Here is an 18,015-nt window from a genome sequence, read left to right as displayed (position 1 = left end):
TGATAAACAAATCTCTACACACATGAATTCTCTTCATACCGCAATCATATCAACGTTAGAAGAGATGAACGTCAAGAAATACAAAAATACCCCGAGACGTAATAACTTTCCGTTAGAATTAAGACAAAAATACAATTATATTCATCAAATTAACTCATTAGAATCATTATTAAAAAATGGATTATTTTTATTATCTCAAGAATTTTCTAATGAATTTTCCGCTACAACAACAGAAAAAAACGAGTTACTCCTCAATTTCAATCACCTTTGGCGACGCAAATCCAAATGGATCATTAAGATCTTTCATATGTATAAAATTTTATACTCCATTCATTTATTTAACAATTCACTAAACTCATATGAAGATATCGAACACGTCCTAATAAACATCTGTAACCTTAAACATCATATTACTGAGTTGATTAAAAAGGAACGCAGTGATTGGGACCTCCAACAAATCAACTTCTTTATTAACAGACGTAATGATGACATTAAAAATAATCAAAAACGAGCCCTCAACTCAATCCTCGAACGTAATCCAAGAAAAATTACCTTGGATCGTCTTAAATATTAAAAAACGATGAAATCAAATTCACTACTGATGAAACTGAAATTACTAATAGAGTTAATTCACATTTCAAACATATCGGTTCTTCAGATACGACTAACAATCCTAGACAATACGACCCAAACTTACCGATTAGAGAAGAATGGGCCAAATATTATCAACCCAAAATGAACATTCCAGATGATGCTATTAACAAACTTTCCAACCCTACAACGTTAGAAGTACCATCAAAGTCCTACCGAACAACAAGGCTCCTGGTCCTTCAGGCATCACATATGAAATGATCAAACAACTTCCAGATGAATTTTTGAACGAACTTATAATTCTTTACAACGACATCATAGACAAAGGTTTCATACCATCATCATGGCAAGATGCACTCTTATATCCTATTCCAAAACCAACTTGGTGGGACAACGATATCCAACACACTCGTCCGATAGTTTTACTTGATACATTTCGAAAATTATTGGTAAAAGTCATTAACTCCCGACTTAACCTTTTCTTAAGTTCGTGTGAAATTCTCCAACATAACAATAGAGCAGGTACTCAAGGCTCATCTTGTATGGAAATTATACTCACACTTCAAACTGCAATTATAGCTGCCAATTCTCAAAAGAAAAAATTATACATTATGATACAAGATCTCTCTAAAGCTTATGATAGACTCAATATTTCTCTTCTTCAATGCGCACTGAAACGGATCTGTACACCTGAAAAAATTATTACTTTTATCATCAACTTGTTCACTAATCGGAAAAATCAAGTTTTATTCGAAGATTGGATTGGAGACGCGTACGATGTCATCAACGGTATCGACCAAGGAGAATCTATCTGCCCTTTATTATGGGTTATATACTATGATCCCATGTTTGAAAAAATTAACACACTTGATTTCGATGGAGTCAACTATACCACAACGCTTCCGAAAAGAGTCGATGATGACGACCCAGAAGACGTAATACGAGAATCCTTCTCAGCGAAAGTTCTCGGCTATTTGGATGATACCACTTGGCTTGCGGACAATTTAAAAAATCTACAACATAATTTAAATATAGCAGACGACTTTTACCAATTTGCTAGCATAAAAATTAATAAAAGAAAATCGGTTATTCTTCATAACCGAAAATTAGATGAGCGGATGCTTAATCTTCAATTTGAGTCAGAAGCGGTAGATGTAAAACTCCTCCCATATGGTCAAGGTACAAGAATTTTAGGGGTATATCTTAGTGCCAACGATAGCAATTCTACTACTATAGCTAAAATTAATAGTATGGTAATTACGCTACTTACCCATGATCATATTATTTATGTAATCAACAAAGACATCATACCCAGGATTGAATATCTTTCACAACATACATTCCTTCCTCACTCCTATTGTAACAAATTGAATTCTAAACTTTAAAAAATATTTAAAAATTCCCTTCAACTTCCGAACAATAGTACAATACTTACAATTCAGTAGTACACAGTTCTATCTACCCTCACATCGTTAATATTTTCGATAATCAAATCAAGGCTCAGTCTTCTTTATTTTTAGCTCAGGCTAACTCTCCCCATACTAATAACTTAATTAGATTTCTTATATTATTATCACAATATAATTATCATATAGCAACAGACTGTTTTTCTTTTTTTTCTTTATTTGATTTCCCATTACGAAAATTCACTAGGTTAGAATCTTTATTTGTATTTTTTAGATATTATAATCTCTCATTTTCTACTAATTTTAAATTCACCATTAAAGGTGGTACCTACCCTATTTCCCATTACATAATAGACCCGAAACATTTGTATAATCACATAAAAAGTCTACGTACGAAAGGAATTTTTTTCCTCGATCAAGTTATTACCATTGACCACGCTTATTTAGAAGATTATAACGACATCAAGAAAAGCCTCCAAAATAAACAAGGTCGTATACCACGTTGGTACAACTTCCTAAAGGACAAACTGACTCTTTGTTCCAACAACCGCCTTACTATAAAACTTGAAAATCCTATCATCAAAAATCCTCGAATTGAAAGATTACGATCCCCTTCTACAATAAACGAGCCAGTAACATACAAGGGTCCTAGAAAATGGTTTCATGAAAAAGCTATATTATCCATTCACCCTTCACATTCGGTTCCAACCCTTTATGCAGAACATTGGATTCATGTCCCTGATACTCAAAGTCAACTAACTCCTCGTTCGCGCTCAAATATTTTACAGCCTTGTTCAGGATGTAATCTTCATTTCCCTTATTTTGTTGGAGATTGTCAAGCCAAATGTATTTTGAAACTACAATAATTCGGTTCCATGCTTTAACCTTTAGAAACACCCAACGCAATTCCAATAGTACTCATACAAGAAGGCGGTCATTACCAAAAAAAATCACGAACATTACAGAATCCTTGCTTACAATGATTACCTTGCAAGAAAAAATATCTTACCTCTGAGTTCTAACATCTCAACAGATTTACAAACGCTGATTATGGTAATGTTAATTTCCAATTAATCACTTCCCTCATTAAAGAGAAACCCGTTCAAATCCAATTATGGCAATGCGCACGAAAGGCATTTAACCTTAATACTTTAGAAATATATACCGATGGCTCATTTAAGAGCTCTGCAAGTGCGAACGAATTTCCAATGGGATATGGATAGTGTGTCTCAAATAGTTTTGAACAAAAAATTTTTTTCAACGGCACTGGAACATTAATGCCTTCAGCTACAAAAGCTGAAATACTAGCTATAGTTACTGCTCTTATTATAGCTCCCAGTTATAGTTCTATTACCATTTTTACAGATTCTCAAGCTGCAATTGATGGTTTCAACTAGTGCTCCTACCGGGTCAAGTCGGGTCGGGTTTTGAGGAAATATTCGACCCGATCTGAATAAAAAAATATAAGACTCGTATTTATTCGGGTCTCATATTTTCGTAACCCGACCCTTGACTCGACCGAGTATAATTTAACTCGTGTAACCTGGGTTAGACCCGAACATTTAAGTAAAATGGGTACTAACTTATATTATGTGAGATTTTCTTATAATAATAACAAAATTAATTTTTTTTATTTGAAAAAAAGGCAACTTAGTGATTAACCACTAGTAGCCACCTGAAATTTGTATCATGAATGGTTATACAAAACATGTAACACTAGCTCTTATTTTCTCCTAGACTAATTAAATAAAATAAAATTAAAAATACGAATTTTGAACCTAGTTTAATATAATAAAAGTCAAAGAATTAGGCAAAATAATTAGCAGATATTCAAATCAAAGATAAATTGGAATTCTAAAGCTATCAGAAAAATATTATTCTCAAAAGCCAAAGGTTAATTTTTTTATTTTTCTGATTAAGCTATGTTAATATTTGTTAAAACTAATTCTTGGCTTAATTTTGGCCAAAATTATAATTTTCCCAGAATTAAAAACATTCGGGTCGATCCGGGTCAAACCCGGGTCAAGGAAATTTATAACCCGACCCGGCGGGTCAGGTCATGCGGGTCATGCGGGTCATGCGGGTCACGGGTCATTAAAAATCGTTAGTACCGACCCGATTTAAAGTCGAGTCAGGTCAAATTAACCCGGGTTGACTCGTATCATTCGGAGCACTTGTTTCAACAAATCTTCACAACTCCGATACATTTCGCCACGTCGTTTTAATAAAATTAATAACACCATACTTTGGGCGGCGCTTCATCACAATATTCAAAAACTTAATCTAAAAGTGGATCTAAAGAAAATAAGGGCACATTCCAACAACCTTATAATGATAGAGCTGACGTACTTGCAAAAGAAGGTAGATTACTGGCCTTTCCGACTTCGATCAGCCACGACCATATCCCGTCTCAGACGGTCACTATTTCTTGGGATAACACTATTCCTTTGGACACAAATATTCGAAAATGTGTTGGAAAAATCATTGACTATAAGAGAATAGATAATCATCTGAATCATCAGGATCTAACAGATATTCTTGATTTTACTAAAAATCACGTTATTAACTGGGAGTTATCTTCCCGGTTTTTCAATCACAACAATTATAATGATTCAACCAGCAGCACCCACTCGAAAAACACCAGTTGGAAAATTAATACTCTACCTACATTAGATATCTTACAACGTAATTACCCGACCTTGATCAACAATGAAACTACTTGCTTGTGATGTCGAACTACTATTGAGACAAATGAACACATATGGAAATGTTATGCTTTAATGCCATATATTAGAACCTGTTTTATCAGTCTTTCTCAAATTGCGCAAGACATCCTTAATAAAGACGCAGACAAATTAAACCTTTGTATTACAGACTCTATCAAATACTCTTCAACGTTCTGCTGGGCCTTCAATACAGACCTTCCTATGTCTGATGATGCACTCTTACTTTTACGATCTTATGTTACCGAAGATTTATATAAATCTTTTCGGATACATTTTAATCACCACAAATCTGCTGCTAAAGCCGTATTAAAATTCATGGCTCTATCTACCGATCGTATCAAATCACATGTTTGGAATGTTCGCTTCCAGGCGTGGAAACAATGGAAAAGACAACATAATATTACAAAAGTTCTTTTAAACGGTATTCTCAGGACCGCACCAATCGTGGCATTAGCTCGCGAAGCTCTCGAAACTCTTATCGTGGTTATACTTGTCCACAAATGGATTCTTTTCGTAATTATTATAATAGGGTAGATCTTCTTTTTATTATTTTAGCCTCTTCCAATTTTTTACGTAGCGGGTTTATTTTTCAACAATTACGTAATTGTTTAACTGCGGAGGTTTCAATTTTTTCTTTTCCTCATGGTTCTTTTAATTTTATGGTATAGTTCACCGATAATTAGTATTAGTTTTTTTTATTTCATTGGGTTCTCTTTACTGTTTAGGGTTGGTTTTTCCCTTGACAGTTCCATATTTAATACTAATTAGGACCTGTTGTTTCGATTAATTCGTTACTCCGAGGTGAAGTTCTATATTGTACATTACTTTTACGATTTTTTCGTCTTTTTCTTGATTTTCAATGTATTTCTCCTGGCTAGCCATAAAATAAATAAATAAATAGTATGCGTCCTGTCCTGTCCTGAGCCAAATTCCCGCAATGTGCTAGTACCACTCACTTAATTCATCCACGGTTTATAAAAATGAAACTTGTTGGTATTTTAATAAAATTATTAGATTAAGGGAAATCAAATGTTCAATGGAGGATGATCATTAATTTTCCTTCATCCTATATTCCTATTTTTACCGTATGACTCAGTATCGTTCTAATGTTACATCAAGTACTCTTCGCTTCAGTTTATTGCAAGTTATTTTTTAACGGCCAGAACCAGTGGTTACCTTATTATGGAAATACATTAATTGTATATACTTTAATTTGTAATAAAGAAAGTTTCGTAAATTAGACAAAGCGAAAGATATATGATTGATTTTTATTATTTTTTGTATAATTAAGATACAATTTTTGATGTCATAGTTAAGATCATTATAAACTTACTAAATCGTACTATATACTGCGAAGTTTTAACTCATAAAGAAATTTATAGTAACAATATACTTCGTTTTGAAAATAGATCAAGTCGTATACAAATAAATGGCCGGATGATCTGAAGTTTTATTTGGTGAAAGGTTACTGACATACTTATTGGTATTTATTATAATATTAGAAATTCCAGAATTTTATAATATTACTTAGGATTTCACTTTTTTGAATAATTGTAAAGGAGGCATTAGACCAGAAGATATAAAATAATCTTGATATATTTAATGATTATTAAAATTGATTATGACTCTAAAATAATTCATCTATTTTTTTTTATAAATCTTGCTAAAGAAATTGAAAATAATTTAAATAATTTTTAATAAATGAATAATAAAATTGTTGTCTTTCTTAATAACACGATCTTTTTTTAACATTGTTCACGCACCTCAACTTCAAAATTTCCTAGAAAAATTGATGGTGAACGTTCTCTTTTGAAACAATAAGAACCAATTTAATTTCTTGAAGTGGAATTCTCTTTGTTGCATTTCTTTCCGCTCATGCCATTCCACAGGTCCCTATAAATTAACATTTCTTGTGGGACATCTATAAATTAAAAGGGATGGTTAGCTTTTGCTAAGTACTCTACTTAAAAATTTCATCCCGCCATCTGGTAGGTGACGTGAGGCAGTATCCTTCTAAAGTATCAAGTAACATAACGAAGCAGTCCGGATCTTCTTCCTATATATTAGTGTCGATATTTTCACCGTCCGTTCCTGAAAACTGCACAATAAAAGGTATAGCTACAAGTATCTGTTTGAAAGAACTTACAAAAACACAGCTTTAGGTTATTGTGTCCTTTCGCTGACATCTCTCCTGGACACACAAAGATTTGTTATCATCCAGAAATTCTGAAAACAGAGAAGGACGTTCACAGTAAAACTGTGGCCACGAAGCGCTTCCAGTTCTCTGAATCCAAAAGTCCTCAATGAGAACAAATCATTGCATGAAAGAAGTTGAAGAAGGCACATAACTATTCCTCATTGCGGAACAGTAGACCTCAACACTGAGAAGATCTTATTCGTATCTCAGCCAGGTCCGTCAGTTAACAGAGTTATCATAGATAGACCTGCCAGCTCACAAGGTTGCCATAACTTCCTTGATCATTGCATCCACTTGTTCACCTTTACCAGAAAGAGGACAGGCAAAGCCCTCTCTCTTTAGCTTTACGAAAACAGTTCGACATACCTTTATATTAGATAAAAATAGGTCCGGAAGAGGGATGATGAGAAATAATGCGACGTTGCACCCAGTCATTCGAAGTCACGTGATTCCGCGTAAAAATTTTTTTAATAACAAATTGTTTTTTGGGTGCAACGAGTGTTAGGGGTTAGTTGAATGGGTTCTTGGAATACCGGGCTGGATGACTCCTCCCAAACCAAGGCTTCACTTTTAAAGATATAACCTTGTGGTATGGACTGTCCGGGCATCTTTTTTTTGTAAGGAGAGTTTAGTTTTATCCATAAAAGCTTTTTGTTGTTCGTATGGACCGTTCCGGTATCTTTTTTTTGTAAGGAGAGTTTAGTTTTATCTATAAAAGCCTTTATTGTTCGTATGGGTTCTCGTACGATGGGCCCCAGTCATCTATTTGCAACCCTTTAAAGCTGTTAAACCCGAGATAATTCTTTCTATTTTGAAGTCAGAAAAGAAGAATTTCTTCAAGAGCGCTGAAGTGATCAGAGTTAGCGTCATCTTTTTTTTGTTAGGGAGCCAGGGAGGGTTAGAACTCGGAAACAACATTTCCTATCTTTTTTTTTTTGTTAGGAGAGTTTAAACTCGGAAACAACAGACAGTTGTTTCCTGTCTGTTAGAGCTTTTTTTGTTAAGAGTTTTTTTATTAGGTAGTGTCTTTTTTGTTAGGAAGGTGTCCCCCTTTTATATTATTTTTCTTATCACGTGATATGTCTACAATAACAAAATATTTATATTGTGAGGGTTTGATATATGAGTCATCTTTACTCTGATTTAGAGAAATTAGATATCATATGACTCTGACATGATCTCGATAAAAAAACTATTGCGTCACGTAGTAAGTTTATTTTTTTTTAAAATACAATCATCATTTTTTGCCTTAAATAAAGCGGAGAGTCAAACCTGGACTGCTTAGAAATACAAATATGCATGATCGCATGATCAATATAATCAATAGCAAAAAATTTAATATAAGAAAGTTTATTATCTCAAAATATAGAGGTTGTGAACGACCAAATAAATAAAAACAATATAGTAACTAAGTCTTTTTTTTATTAGTGTTAATAATTAATAATTCATAAGTAATAAAAAAAAATTCAACGTAAAAATAAAATGAAAAAAAACTAAAATCATTTTTTTTTTAGTTTGAAAAAAAAAATCCTCATAAAAATTTCAGAAAAAATTTCGGTCTATAAGAAAGAATTACAACCTATCGTAAATAATTTAGGTCGAATCAAAAATTTTTTCTCATAGTTAACCATTTAAATATTAAAAATTTTATATATAATATTTTTATATTAGGTTATAGTATTTACACTGATAAGAGTTATAGGTTTTTTTATGTACAAAAAATTTAGATTAGTTTAGGCTAAGTTTTTAGTCATGTATTTAGTGTAGATACTTTATTCATGCGATGTAAATTTTTATGATTAATCGATTTTTCGATTATCATAATACGCACCTGTACGTATTGGATAAATTTATACTTAGTTTTTTTATTACTGATTTTATCATTATTACTTTAATAATATAGACGCAATAAAAATAAATCAATGTTGTACTTGCATAAAATTCATAATGTCGGATCTATACAATTGTATTATAATATCATTCGGAATTTTAATATCTCGTATTACTCGTATTAAATACATTAGTTCTTTAAACCATAATTTTTTAGCAAAAGGTTTATTGCAAAACGAGCAATTTTTGGAATTTATTGTATTAGTACCTTTATCAGAGATGTTTGATTTATTAAATTCAGTTGCCATTTGTTATTTTAGAAATTTATTTTACTGAAAAAAAAAAATATTTCCGGGATCATGTAGAGTAATGTGTCGATCACATGACCAAAATTTTCAGGGTAGAAAAACTGAAAAAGACAGAAAAGTTATATGAAAGGTTGTTAATTTAGAAATTTTACACTCTTTATTGTTATCCAAACTGTTATCTTTCCTTTATTTTATAGCATATTGGTTTTTTGGAAGTTTTTTTTTTATTAGAGATAAGAGAAATATCGAACAAAGACGTTTTACAACCAAGGTGAAATATTTTCGGAGTTTAAGTTTTTTTCAATAACAAGTTCAGCAAGTATATTAAGCGTCAGAACTCTATACAATTAGAAATCTTGAACGACTCGCATGTTAAGAAAATGAGGGCGATGTTTTTTATATCACGATCGAAGACAAAAATTATCCGCAGGGATTTACTGTCTATGGTATAGCTCGATTGATTTCATGAAGTATTTTGCCATTTCAGATTATTATGTAAATGGTTGCCATTTTATTTAATAAAAATTATTGAAATTATATTTATCAATTATAAAACAAATAATTACATTACAAATCACCATAAATTCAGTGTCCTAATCATGCGAATTCTGTATTTTACCGTATCCTTTAAATATCCAGATTTTTATTCTAAGTAGCTTTTTGGGTTAGTCTTATTGGCAACTTGTACTTAAACCATATTATTTGATAGTTGTGTATATGAACCATGATTTTCATGATTTGATAAACCATACTAAAATCAAAGATTAATCATTGGTAAAGTGATTAATAAAATTCAATTTTTCACGTTTATAACCAATATCACCGTTAATATGAATGGTTTTAATCTTATTTTCTTTTCTGATTTAAAGATATAACAAATAATTGGTAAATTAAAATATGTTATATGAAAAATTGTAATAAACTATAAAACTTTATTTGGATAAATGATAGTAAAATTCAATTACAGTGAAAGTAGATTTTGCTAATTTTTGCTGCTCAAAATTGAACCCTTCAACTGATGGAAAAAAAGCGAATCATACATAATATAACCTGATAAAATCTCATCCATCCCAGCTCGTCTAACCATCATATTTCTTGAATAAAAGCGAATCATAGTATAACCTGATAAAATCTCATCCATCCCGCGTCTCACATATTTCCAACCATCATATTTCGAATCATACTTAGTATAACCTGATAAAATCTCATCCATCCCGTCTCATCTCACATATTCCTAACCATCATATTTCTTGAAAAAAAGCAAATCATACTTAGTATAAACCTGAGAAAATCTCATCTATCCCATCTCGTCTCACATATTCCCACCATCATATTTCTTGAATAAAAAGAGAATCATACTTAGTATAACCTGATAAAATCTCTCTCGTCCCATCTCGTCTCGCATATTTCCAACCATCATATTTCGCGAATCATTCATAGTATAACCTGATAAAATCTCATCTATCCCATCTCGTCTCACATATTCCCAACCATCATATTTCTTGAATAAAAAGCGAATCATACTTAGTAATAACCTGATAAGATCTCTCTCGTCTCACATATTCCCAACCATAATATTCCTTATCTCAATCCCTAATTCTTTATTGTGATAACATAGTATTTATATCTTAAAGTCCATATTTAATATATTGTAATGACTTTCATATATAAAATCTTTAATTACTCCATTATTTTTATATCTATTAATCAATTTTACATAATTATCTTCTTTATAAATACGATTACATGTAACTATGGAAAGTGCAGGTCGGCCTCTCCATTTTTCAAAAAATTCTTCCAAGGATTCCAAAGAAAATTTAACATAAAGAAATCTAATTTCTCTTAAATTATTATGTGATGATCTAATTAATATTTTTAATAATTCTTCTCCATATTCTAAATGTTTTTCTTCATTTCTTATTTTATTCATAAATATAATTAATAATAATGATTTCAAATTTTGACACATTTGTAATAATATTTCAAATTCATTAAAATGTTGCTTTGATGGTGGAAATATAAGAGACAAATATTTAATTGAAGGACAATTTTCATGAATTTTACGAATAAGAATATGAGAATGTTCATTAAAATTATCGTAATAATCATAATAAATACAAAATTCTAAATAAATTTTCTTTAGATTTCTTCCACTATTTTCAATTATAATTGAAGCTGCATTTAAATCATAATGACCAATTTTTAACACCTCAAGATCATGATAAATACACATTTTTAATTGTTCTTCATTAAGAGAACCAAAATAATTAATTATTAATGTTTTTACTTTATGAAATTTTGGGTATACCTTTGGTGGTGTTCGATCACTATATAGGAAGAATAATTCTAAATGATTGATAGTATCTGCATTTTTTCCTAATGCAAGAAGAATTTCTTTATAAGGATCTACTCTAATATCATAACATTCATCAAGATCATCTATCCATTCAAAATACTTTAAGTTCTTTTGAACCTCAATTAATTTAACAATTCCATGATTAGTGTTTATGTTTACATTATTAATTATGACTCTCTGAATATATTGACATAGACGCGCTAATCCATAAAAGTATAAATAATCTATTGATGTATCACATCTTAATTCATAAAGTGTTTCAAGACGAAGTCTAGCTTCTGGAAAATAATATATTTGATGGTTGATTGATCCTATATCCAAATACTTCAACTCCCGACATTTCTTTATAATAAGATTATAAAATTCTTGTTGTAAAATAAATTGATTATAAGCTAAAGATGTTCCAATTGAAATTATAGTATTTATAACATCTATATGAATACTTTTACAGAAAGATAGATAATCAAACAAAAGTGATTGATATGAAAATGTTGGTACTTGGATTTCTTGTCTTGATAAGAATTCTTTAATATCATTAGATAAATAAGAAACAATGATTAAAAATAAATGATTCTTATTATTATAATTAATACCATAGCACCAAGGATTTCTCCATAAAATTGGAATCACAGTTTCACACCAAAGCCTATTAACCATTAAACATGAAAAGAGGGATTTTGAATCATCAAGTAATTCTTCAAATATTAAGTAAAGAATATCTTTATTGAGTTTTGACATTATTTATCAAAATAATCTTTTATAACTAGTATTAAAAGTATTCTCAAATATGAAATTTTTTTTTTTGTAATATTAAAATATTTGATTGCAAAAAAAGCAACGAAATTTGTGTAATGAATCATCGGAATAAAACTCCGAATTATATATAAATCAAGTGATGTTTCACAGCAAAAAAACCGGCAAAAAATTTTGTTGATCAATCAAAAATTGATCTTATTTTAATGAACGAATGATAATCCGCAGATTGAATGTTAATTTAATGATTACTTGATAATCCGTCAGTTATAAATTATCCGACTGATTACCTGTTTAAACGTGATAAAAATCAGCATTGTCTTTAGAAGGCATACGGTTATTACGAGGTGAATAATTTATAGTTTTCGCGTGATTACTGTGTTACGGTATACTTTTAACTATATCATAGACATTTATAAAATTATTAAAATTATTATATACATATACATTTTTTTTTTATGACGATACTAATATAAATTTGCGTCACAATTTAAAATGAAGTCGTTTCAAAATCATTAAATTATTACATCATTTACATCATTTACATCATTTACAGGAACGGTTTTATTAATGTAGAGGATTCATTCAGGATGTATAGGTAATAACATCATTTGCTTAGTCACACACTGTTTTAGCCACAGTTAGAGATTGGATTTACGTAAAATTAATGATATTTTTTGCTAATATCATATTAGAATTTTTAAAAAGTCATATAATTGGGATTGTCTAATAATACATTAATATAACATCTAACGTAGTGATAGGGCATGAAAAAAATTACTGTGATGATCTGAAGTCATATGATTGCTTATTTATATGAAGTCACATGTTGAATATGCATAAAAATCTTGCGTAGGCTACCGAAAAAAAAAACTCTTTCCACAATTTTTCAAAATTTATAAAATGGCGCGGTAGAAATTTTAAAACTTCTAGTACCAACTACCCAAATGCGGACAAAAGAGTTTTACCCTTATTTCTGACCATATTTTTAAAACTTTTAATATATAAATATTAACCGTACTTTTATTATATACAAAACTTTCATTATTATGTCCTTTTCAAAACCTATCACTTTTCCTCCTTCGAAAAATCCTCTGCTCGTATCCCTGAGAATATTTCACGTGATCAAAACTAATACAAGAACTCAGGAAGATCTACGAAATTAGACGTTCAAGAAGTTTCTTCTTTGAGTTAGCAGATCGTAATACAAACATCACTTAAAGATACACACACATGAACACTTCACCTATTCGTTATAAATCAACAAGCAAATACCCCCATCACAAAAACCAAATTAGTACCATGCTCACACTTTTTTTCTTTACAAAAGTTTTACCACGACGTATTTAACAAAAATATTTCAACCTAATACTCTCAGACCGTATACAAATTATCATCATGCGCAGTCAGCGATTCAAATAGAAATATATCAACGCGAAATTTTTTTAATTTCTCTTACAATTGTTATCGATTTTATTTCGAAATTTATGTTCCTTGCAGCACTTATATGATATACCACCCAAGCCCATTTATAATGAATGTCACATGACAGACGTGCTTCCGTAACATCAAAAACATTTTTTCAAGTATCGTATATTTAAAGATATCGAATTTATTCGCGACGCTTGGGCGTGGAATATAGTGTCAAATATCAAGCGAATGGTCATAAAAATGTATTCACTCATGGCAACCGGTTTATGTACAAGAAGAAATTTATCAATTTTAAACATATTTATAGTAATAATGCACGTACTCGACGCAAACAATATCAAAGATTCCAACGCCGGTGTAAAAGAATTTTTAGACTCGGGAACCCTAACGCACCTGATACTCTTGAAGATAAATTAATCATGGCGAAGAAGCACCGTTTCCTTTTCCTTGAATCACAATATATAGATAAACCCATTAAACATCTGAAATATTCCAAAAAGACTAGTTTACCGGATGCTCAAGATTATCAATACCTGGTTCCTATTTTTTCTTTTAGTATACAGGCGCGTAAACGCATTGAATATAGCTACACCTGAGACTTCTACCACTACACCTGCTTCTACATCTGAGATAATTGATTATTGTCTTTAATCCGAATGAGAATATGAGACCGGATCTTCCTTCACCGATCCACACAGTTGAGTATTTTTGTGCCAGACCGTCTTCGTCCTTACATTCCATCACAACCTATTTACTCACCCAAAGGTGCAATATATTACGCTCCCGGTTCTACTGGTTGGTTCAAATATCTTGAAAAGAAAGTAGAATCTGCAGCGAAAGCTGCCATTAACCAGCAAGAACGTAAAGCAGATAGCACTTTTTTGATATAACTTTCTCCTCGGAAATGATAAAATCCGAATCCATTATAAATATTATAAATTGTTATTTTTTTTGGCGCTGCTTACAAATCATGTATTTTTTTTTTTCAGATCTAATCAAACAAATCGAACAAGAAAACAAATACAACGTAAAGCAGCATATCACGGGACGAGCGTTAAAAAACTCAACCGACGACAATGATATCAAGGATCATAACATCAACTTATGTCTTCCTTCTTAAAATGACGGGAGGTCGTTAAAAAACCTAACAAAATTGTACGACTACAAACTGAGATTGCTAATTTTCAATTAGAATATTTTGATATCATTACTCCTCATCAATCACATTATAGTAGCTTTCGACCAGATACGTCTAACGACACAAAACGATTAGAAGTGACTACCATTAATTCTAATCTGGCCTTGCAACGTTCGTTACATCAAGAGAAGAAATTACGTTCGTCGACCAGGTCCCCTCATGACTCCCCAGTCGTTGGACCATCTATTTCTAAATAGATTATTTCTTCATTTTTATTTTTATTTTTTATTTTTTATTTTTTCTTTAATATAATGAGTCATCATACCCCTTAGGTTAGTAGAAACACTATAACATTAACATTTGAAACAACAGGTGGCAATCTCGGTTGAAAGCAATATACGGATCATTTGATTGTTTTATTATTATTTTTCTCATGTATATAATTTAGATAGATTTATTGTTTCGTTTAACTCGTCCTTTTATGATATAGATTAGAATTCAGGCTACGCCTCGGATTTAAATAACTCCGCTAGGAGATTTGGTTTAATAACGTTATGTATAGTTTAGCTTACCATTTGTAATGGTAATAACATACAGTTGTTATTGTCCCAGTCTATATCTATATCTAATAAAATAAAAAAAAAAAAGCTATTCGAAAAAATTTAGATTCTCGTGACCCGACCGGGTCAGTTTTTCGATTTTTTTTTATGATAGTAAAAATTTTTTTATCACGTGATTTTAAGTTTTTGGCCAATGTGCGTAAAAAATTTTACATATGAAAAAAATTTACATATATAAAAAAAAATGCCCGGCCGGCCGGGTCATTTGTATTATTTATTTCATGGGGAGTTGGAAATAATAGGGTTTTTTTCCCGAAGGGAAAAAAGCCCTATTGTTTTCCTTCCCAGGAAATAAATGGGTAATCCCCTGGAGCGTGTCACTCATTAAATATTAACTATTTTAACTATTTTAAACTAAAATTAGTAATTTTCCGGCTATCTATATGAGACCGGGAAATAACTAAACGAAGATTCCCGGTTATTTATAAACTCAACTAATCACTCGCAATTTTTAAAAATTAGTATGAAGGTGATCATGAGTGACACTTAGTGCGACAGGGGATTATAAAATTTATGTCACGAGAATCTAAAAATTTTTTTTGCCCGGCCTTATAAAATTTTTGACCTTTCTTGTTACACACATACCTACATAAGTTGATATATGAGAAATTTCTGTCCCACATACCCGACGATATTATTCTCTAAAAACATATCTGATATACAAAAAATAACGTCATTAACCAAAATAAGTTTTGTATTGTTTTAAATAATTCCGGCCTCCCTGATTTGAACTTTTTTGGAAATCAATTTCCTTAGATGTTAGTTCAGACGACTTAATTGTCACGCCCATACATAATATAAATAATAACGGGCGATAAATGATGTGTGATGATTAATGTGGTGAAGTTGCAGGTATTGTACTGTACATGCGCTAAATTGAAAACTTTTTAAACAATTAAATAATTAATTGGGCCAGTATTGGGCCCAGTGTATATATTATTAAGGAATAATTTGTTTTATTTGTTTTATTTGTTTTCTAAATAGTTATCACGTCATAGTCGTCATTTGTTTGACGTTAATCGTTTTATTTAAAAATTATCACATCATATTTGTATAACACTAATTTTCATTATAATACAAGTAGGAAAGAATACACCCTCTCCATTTTCAAATTTTTCTAAGTACCTCAGATAAAATATTTTGGTAAACTAATAGTGTGAATTATCAAAAATTCAATATGATATACGGGATATCGTTTTATTATAGAGAACTTAATATGACAAATTATAAATTAATTTCATAAATTTCAATTTTAATGTGAATATGTCTGACATATGAATTTCGTTTTAATACAATTATGCAAATTTTTTTATTATTACGAATTACGAATATTAACAAATTTACGATAAAATATAACATAATTAGGGGAGCCCAAACACGACGGCACGAGATTTGAACGACTTTGTCAAACACATCAAAGGAAAGACTTGTTACATACCAACCAACCCGACCACGGGCCGTAATTTACGATATGCAATCGTTTACACGTACGGAACCCAAAAACAAGGTCCATAAACATCAGGAATTTTTTTCCGTTTAAAATCCACATGGAAATCCACATTAAATACTGTGGAAATATGTGGAAATCTAAATAGTTCCAGTATTTTCCGAATATCCTGTGACGAAACACGTGGTATTTTCGGCATAAGTTTACGAAATTCGGTGTGGATCCATGTAGGATATTGGGAATGTGTGGAATTCCACGTATTTCTGAGCAAACCCACGTGGAATTACATGGACCGACCCACCTAAAAACTTCCTGATGAAGTAGAACGTTATAAGATAGGAGATTCTAATCTGTTCGTAACACCTTGGGGAATCAATATTGCACTATCTGTGGGAGCACAGAGCATAATTTTATCAATTGTGATAAAAAACCTTCAAGAGAGCATTTCCTCCGTAACAAGGACAATAAAAAACTTACAGAAACAGGTCAGAACACATCGAATGCAACTGTCTCCCACAAACTCAACAGATACCTTCCGTTACAGATATTTAGCCGGTGCTATTAGTCCTGTTACACGCTATCCAATAAGGGAACCGCGAAGACCAAACAAATGTTAAACAGCAAAAAATGGATTTTAACTAAGGAACAGATAGCTTATAACAACGGTTTTGAAAGAAGAATCGAAAGACTCGAAAACAATCTCAAAAGCGCACAAGAACACAGTAATAATCTTAAAGCCAAAATTAACCAGCTTACGTCTACCATCGAAATCCAACGACATTGGATCGATGAATTACAACAGAAACACAATACTTTCATTGAAAATGAAGAAACGATTATCTCACGCCTCACGTCAAATGAGGATGGATTGAGGAAGTAATTAATCTCAATCAAAGAAAGGAGGAGTTGATTGAGGATATGCATTCAGTAGGTACTTTTTTGTAAGAGGTAATTAATTTGGACGAAAAAATTGCGAGAAGCCTAGGATAGATTCACGAAGACGAGGTATGTTCATGGTCGGATGAAGAATGTGTTGGAAAACGTAAAGTATCTTGTCCAGTTACAAGCCACGTTAACGATTAAGGATACGGTTAAAGTAGAAATTCACCTAAAGCATGAAAAATGAAGACGACTTTAGTAAATACAAAAGAGCGTATGGGCAGTTATTTACAACAATAAGTCTATTTTCTCAGGTAGCTTTCGGTAAACCGT

At 31.2% G+C, this 18,015-nt stretch overlaps 4 protein-coding genes across 4 annotated transcripts; 3 read left to right on the top strand and 1 right to left on the bottom strand.

Annotated features, from left to right (window-relative positions):
* Positions 1-22: 22 nt before the first annotated feature.
* Positions 23-574, top strand: OCT59_013042 (uncharacterized protein; the record flags this gene model as incomplete). Its single annotated transcript, XM_025333146.2, has 1 exon — positions 23-574. The coding sequence occupies one exon, from the start codon at positions 23-25 to the stop codon at positions 572-574; it is 552 nt and encodes a 183-aa protein (XP_025174965.1).
* Positions 575-4,777: 4,203 nt separating this feature from the next.
* Positions 4,778-5,257, top strand: OCT59_013041 (uncharacterized protein; the record flags this gene model as incomplete). Its single annotated transcript, XM_066140557.1, has 1 exon — positions 4,778-5,257. The coding sequence occupies one exon, from the start codon at positions 4,778-4,780 to the stop codon at positions 5,255-5,257; it is 480 nt and encodes a 159-aa protein (XP_066001435.1).
* Positions 5,258-10,679: 5,422 nt separating this feature from the next.
* Positions 10,680-12,263, bottom strand: OCT59_013040 (uncharacterized protein; the record flags this gene model as incomplete). The annotated part of the gene is made up of 1 exon (XM_066140556.1): positions 10,680-12,263. Exon 1 carries the CDS (start codon positions 12,150-12,152, stop codon positions 10,680-10,682), a length of 1,473 nt encoding a protein of 490 aa, XP_066001434.1. The 5' UTR covers positions 12,153-12,263.
* Positions 12,264-17,413: 5,150 nt separating this feature from the next.
* OCT59_013039 (uncharacterized protein) lies at positions 17,414-17,683 on the top strand (the record flags this gene model as incomplete). Its single annotated transcript, XM_025326663.2, has 1 exon — positions 17,414-17,683. One exon carries the CDS (start codon positions 17,414-17,416, stop codon positions 17,681-17,683), a length of 270 nt encoding a protein of 89 aa, XP_025174966.2.
* Between the last annotated feature and the right edge of the window lie 332 nt (positions 17,684-18,015).

Source organism: Rhizophagus irregularis, chromosome 20 (genome assembly GCF_026210795.1).
Source record: "Rhizophagus irregularis chromosome 20, complete sequence".
Lineage (NCBI taxonomy): Eukaryota > Fungi > Glomeromycota > Glomeromycetes > Glomerales > Glomeraceae > Rhizophagus > Rhizophagus irregularis.
Note: the sequence above shows the minus strand (reverse complement) of the source record. Positions and strands in the feature narration are given on the sequence as shown.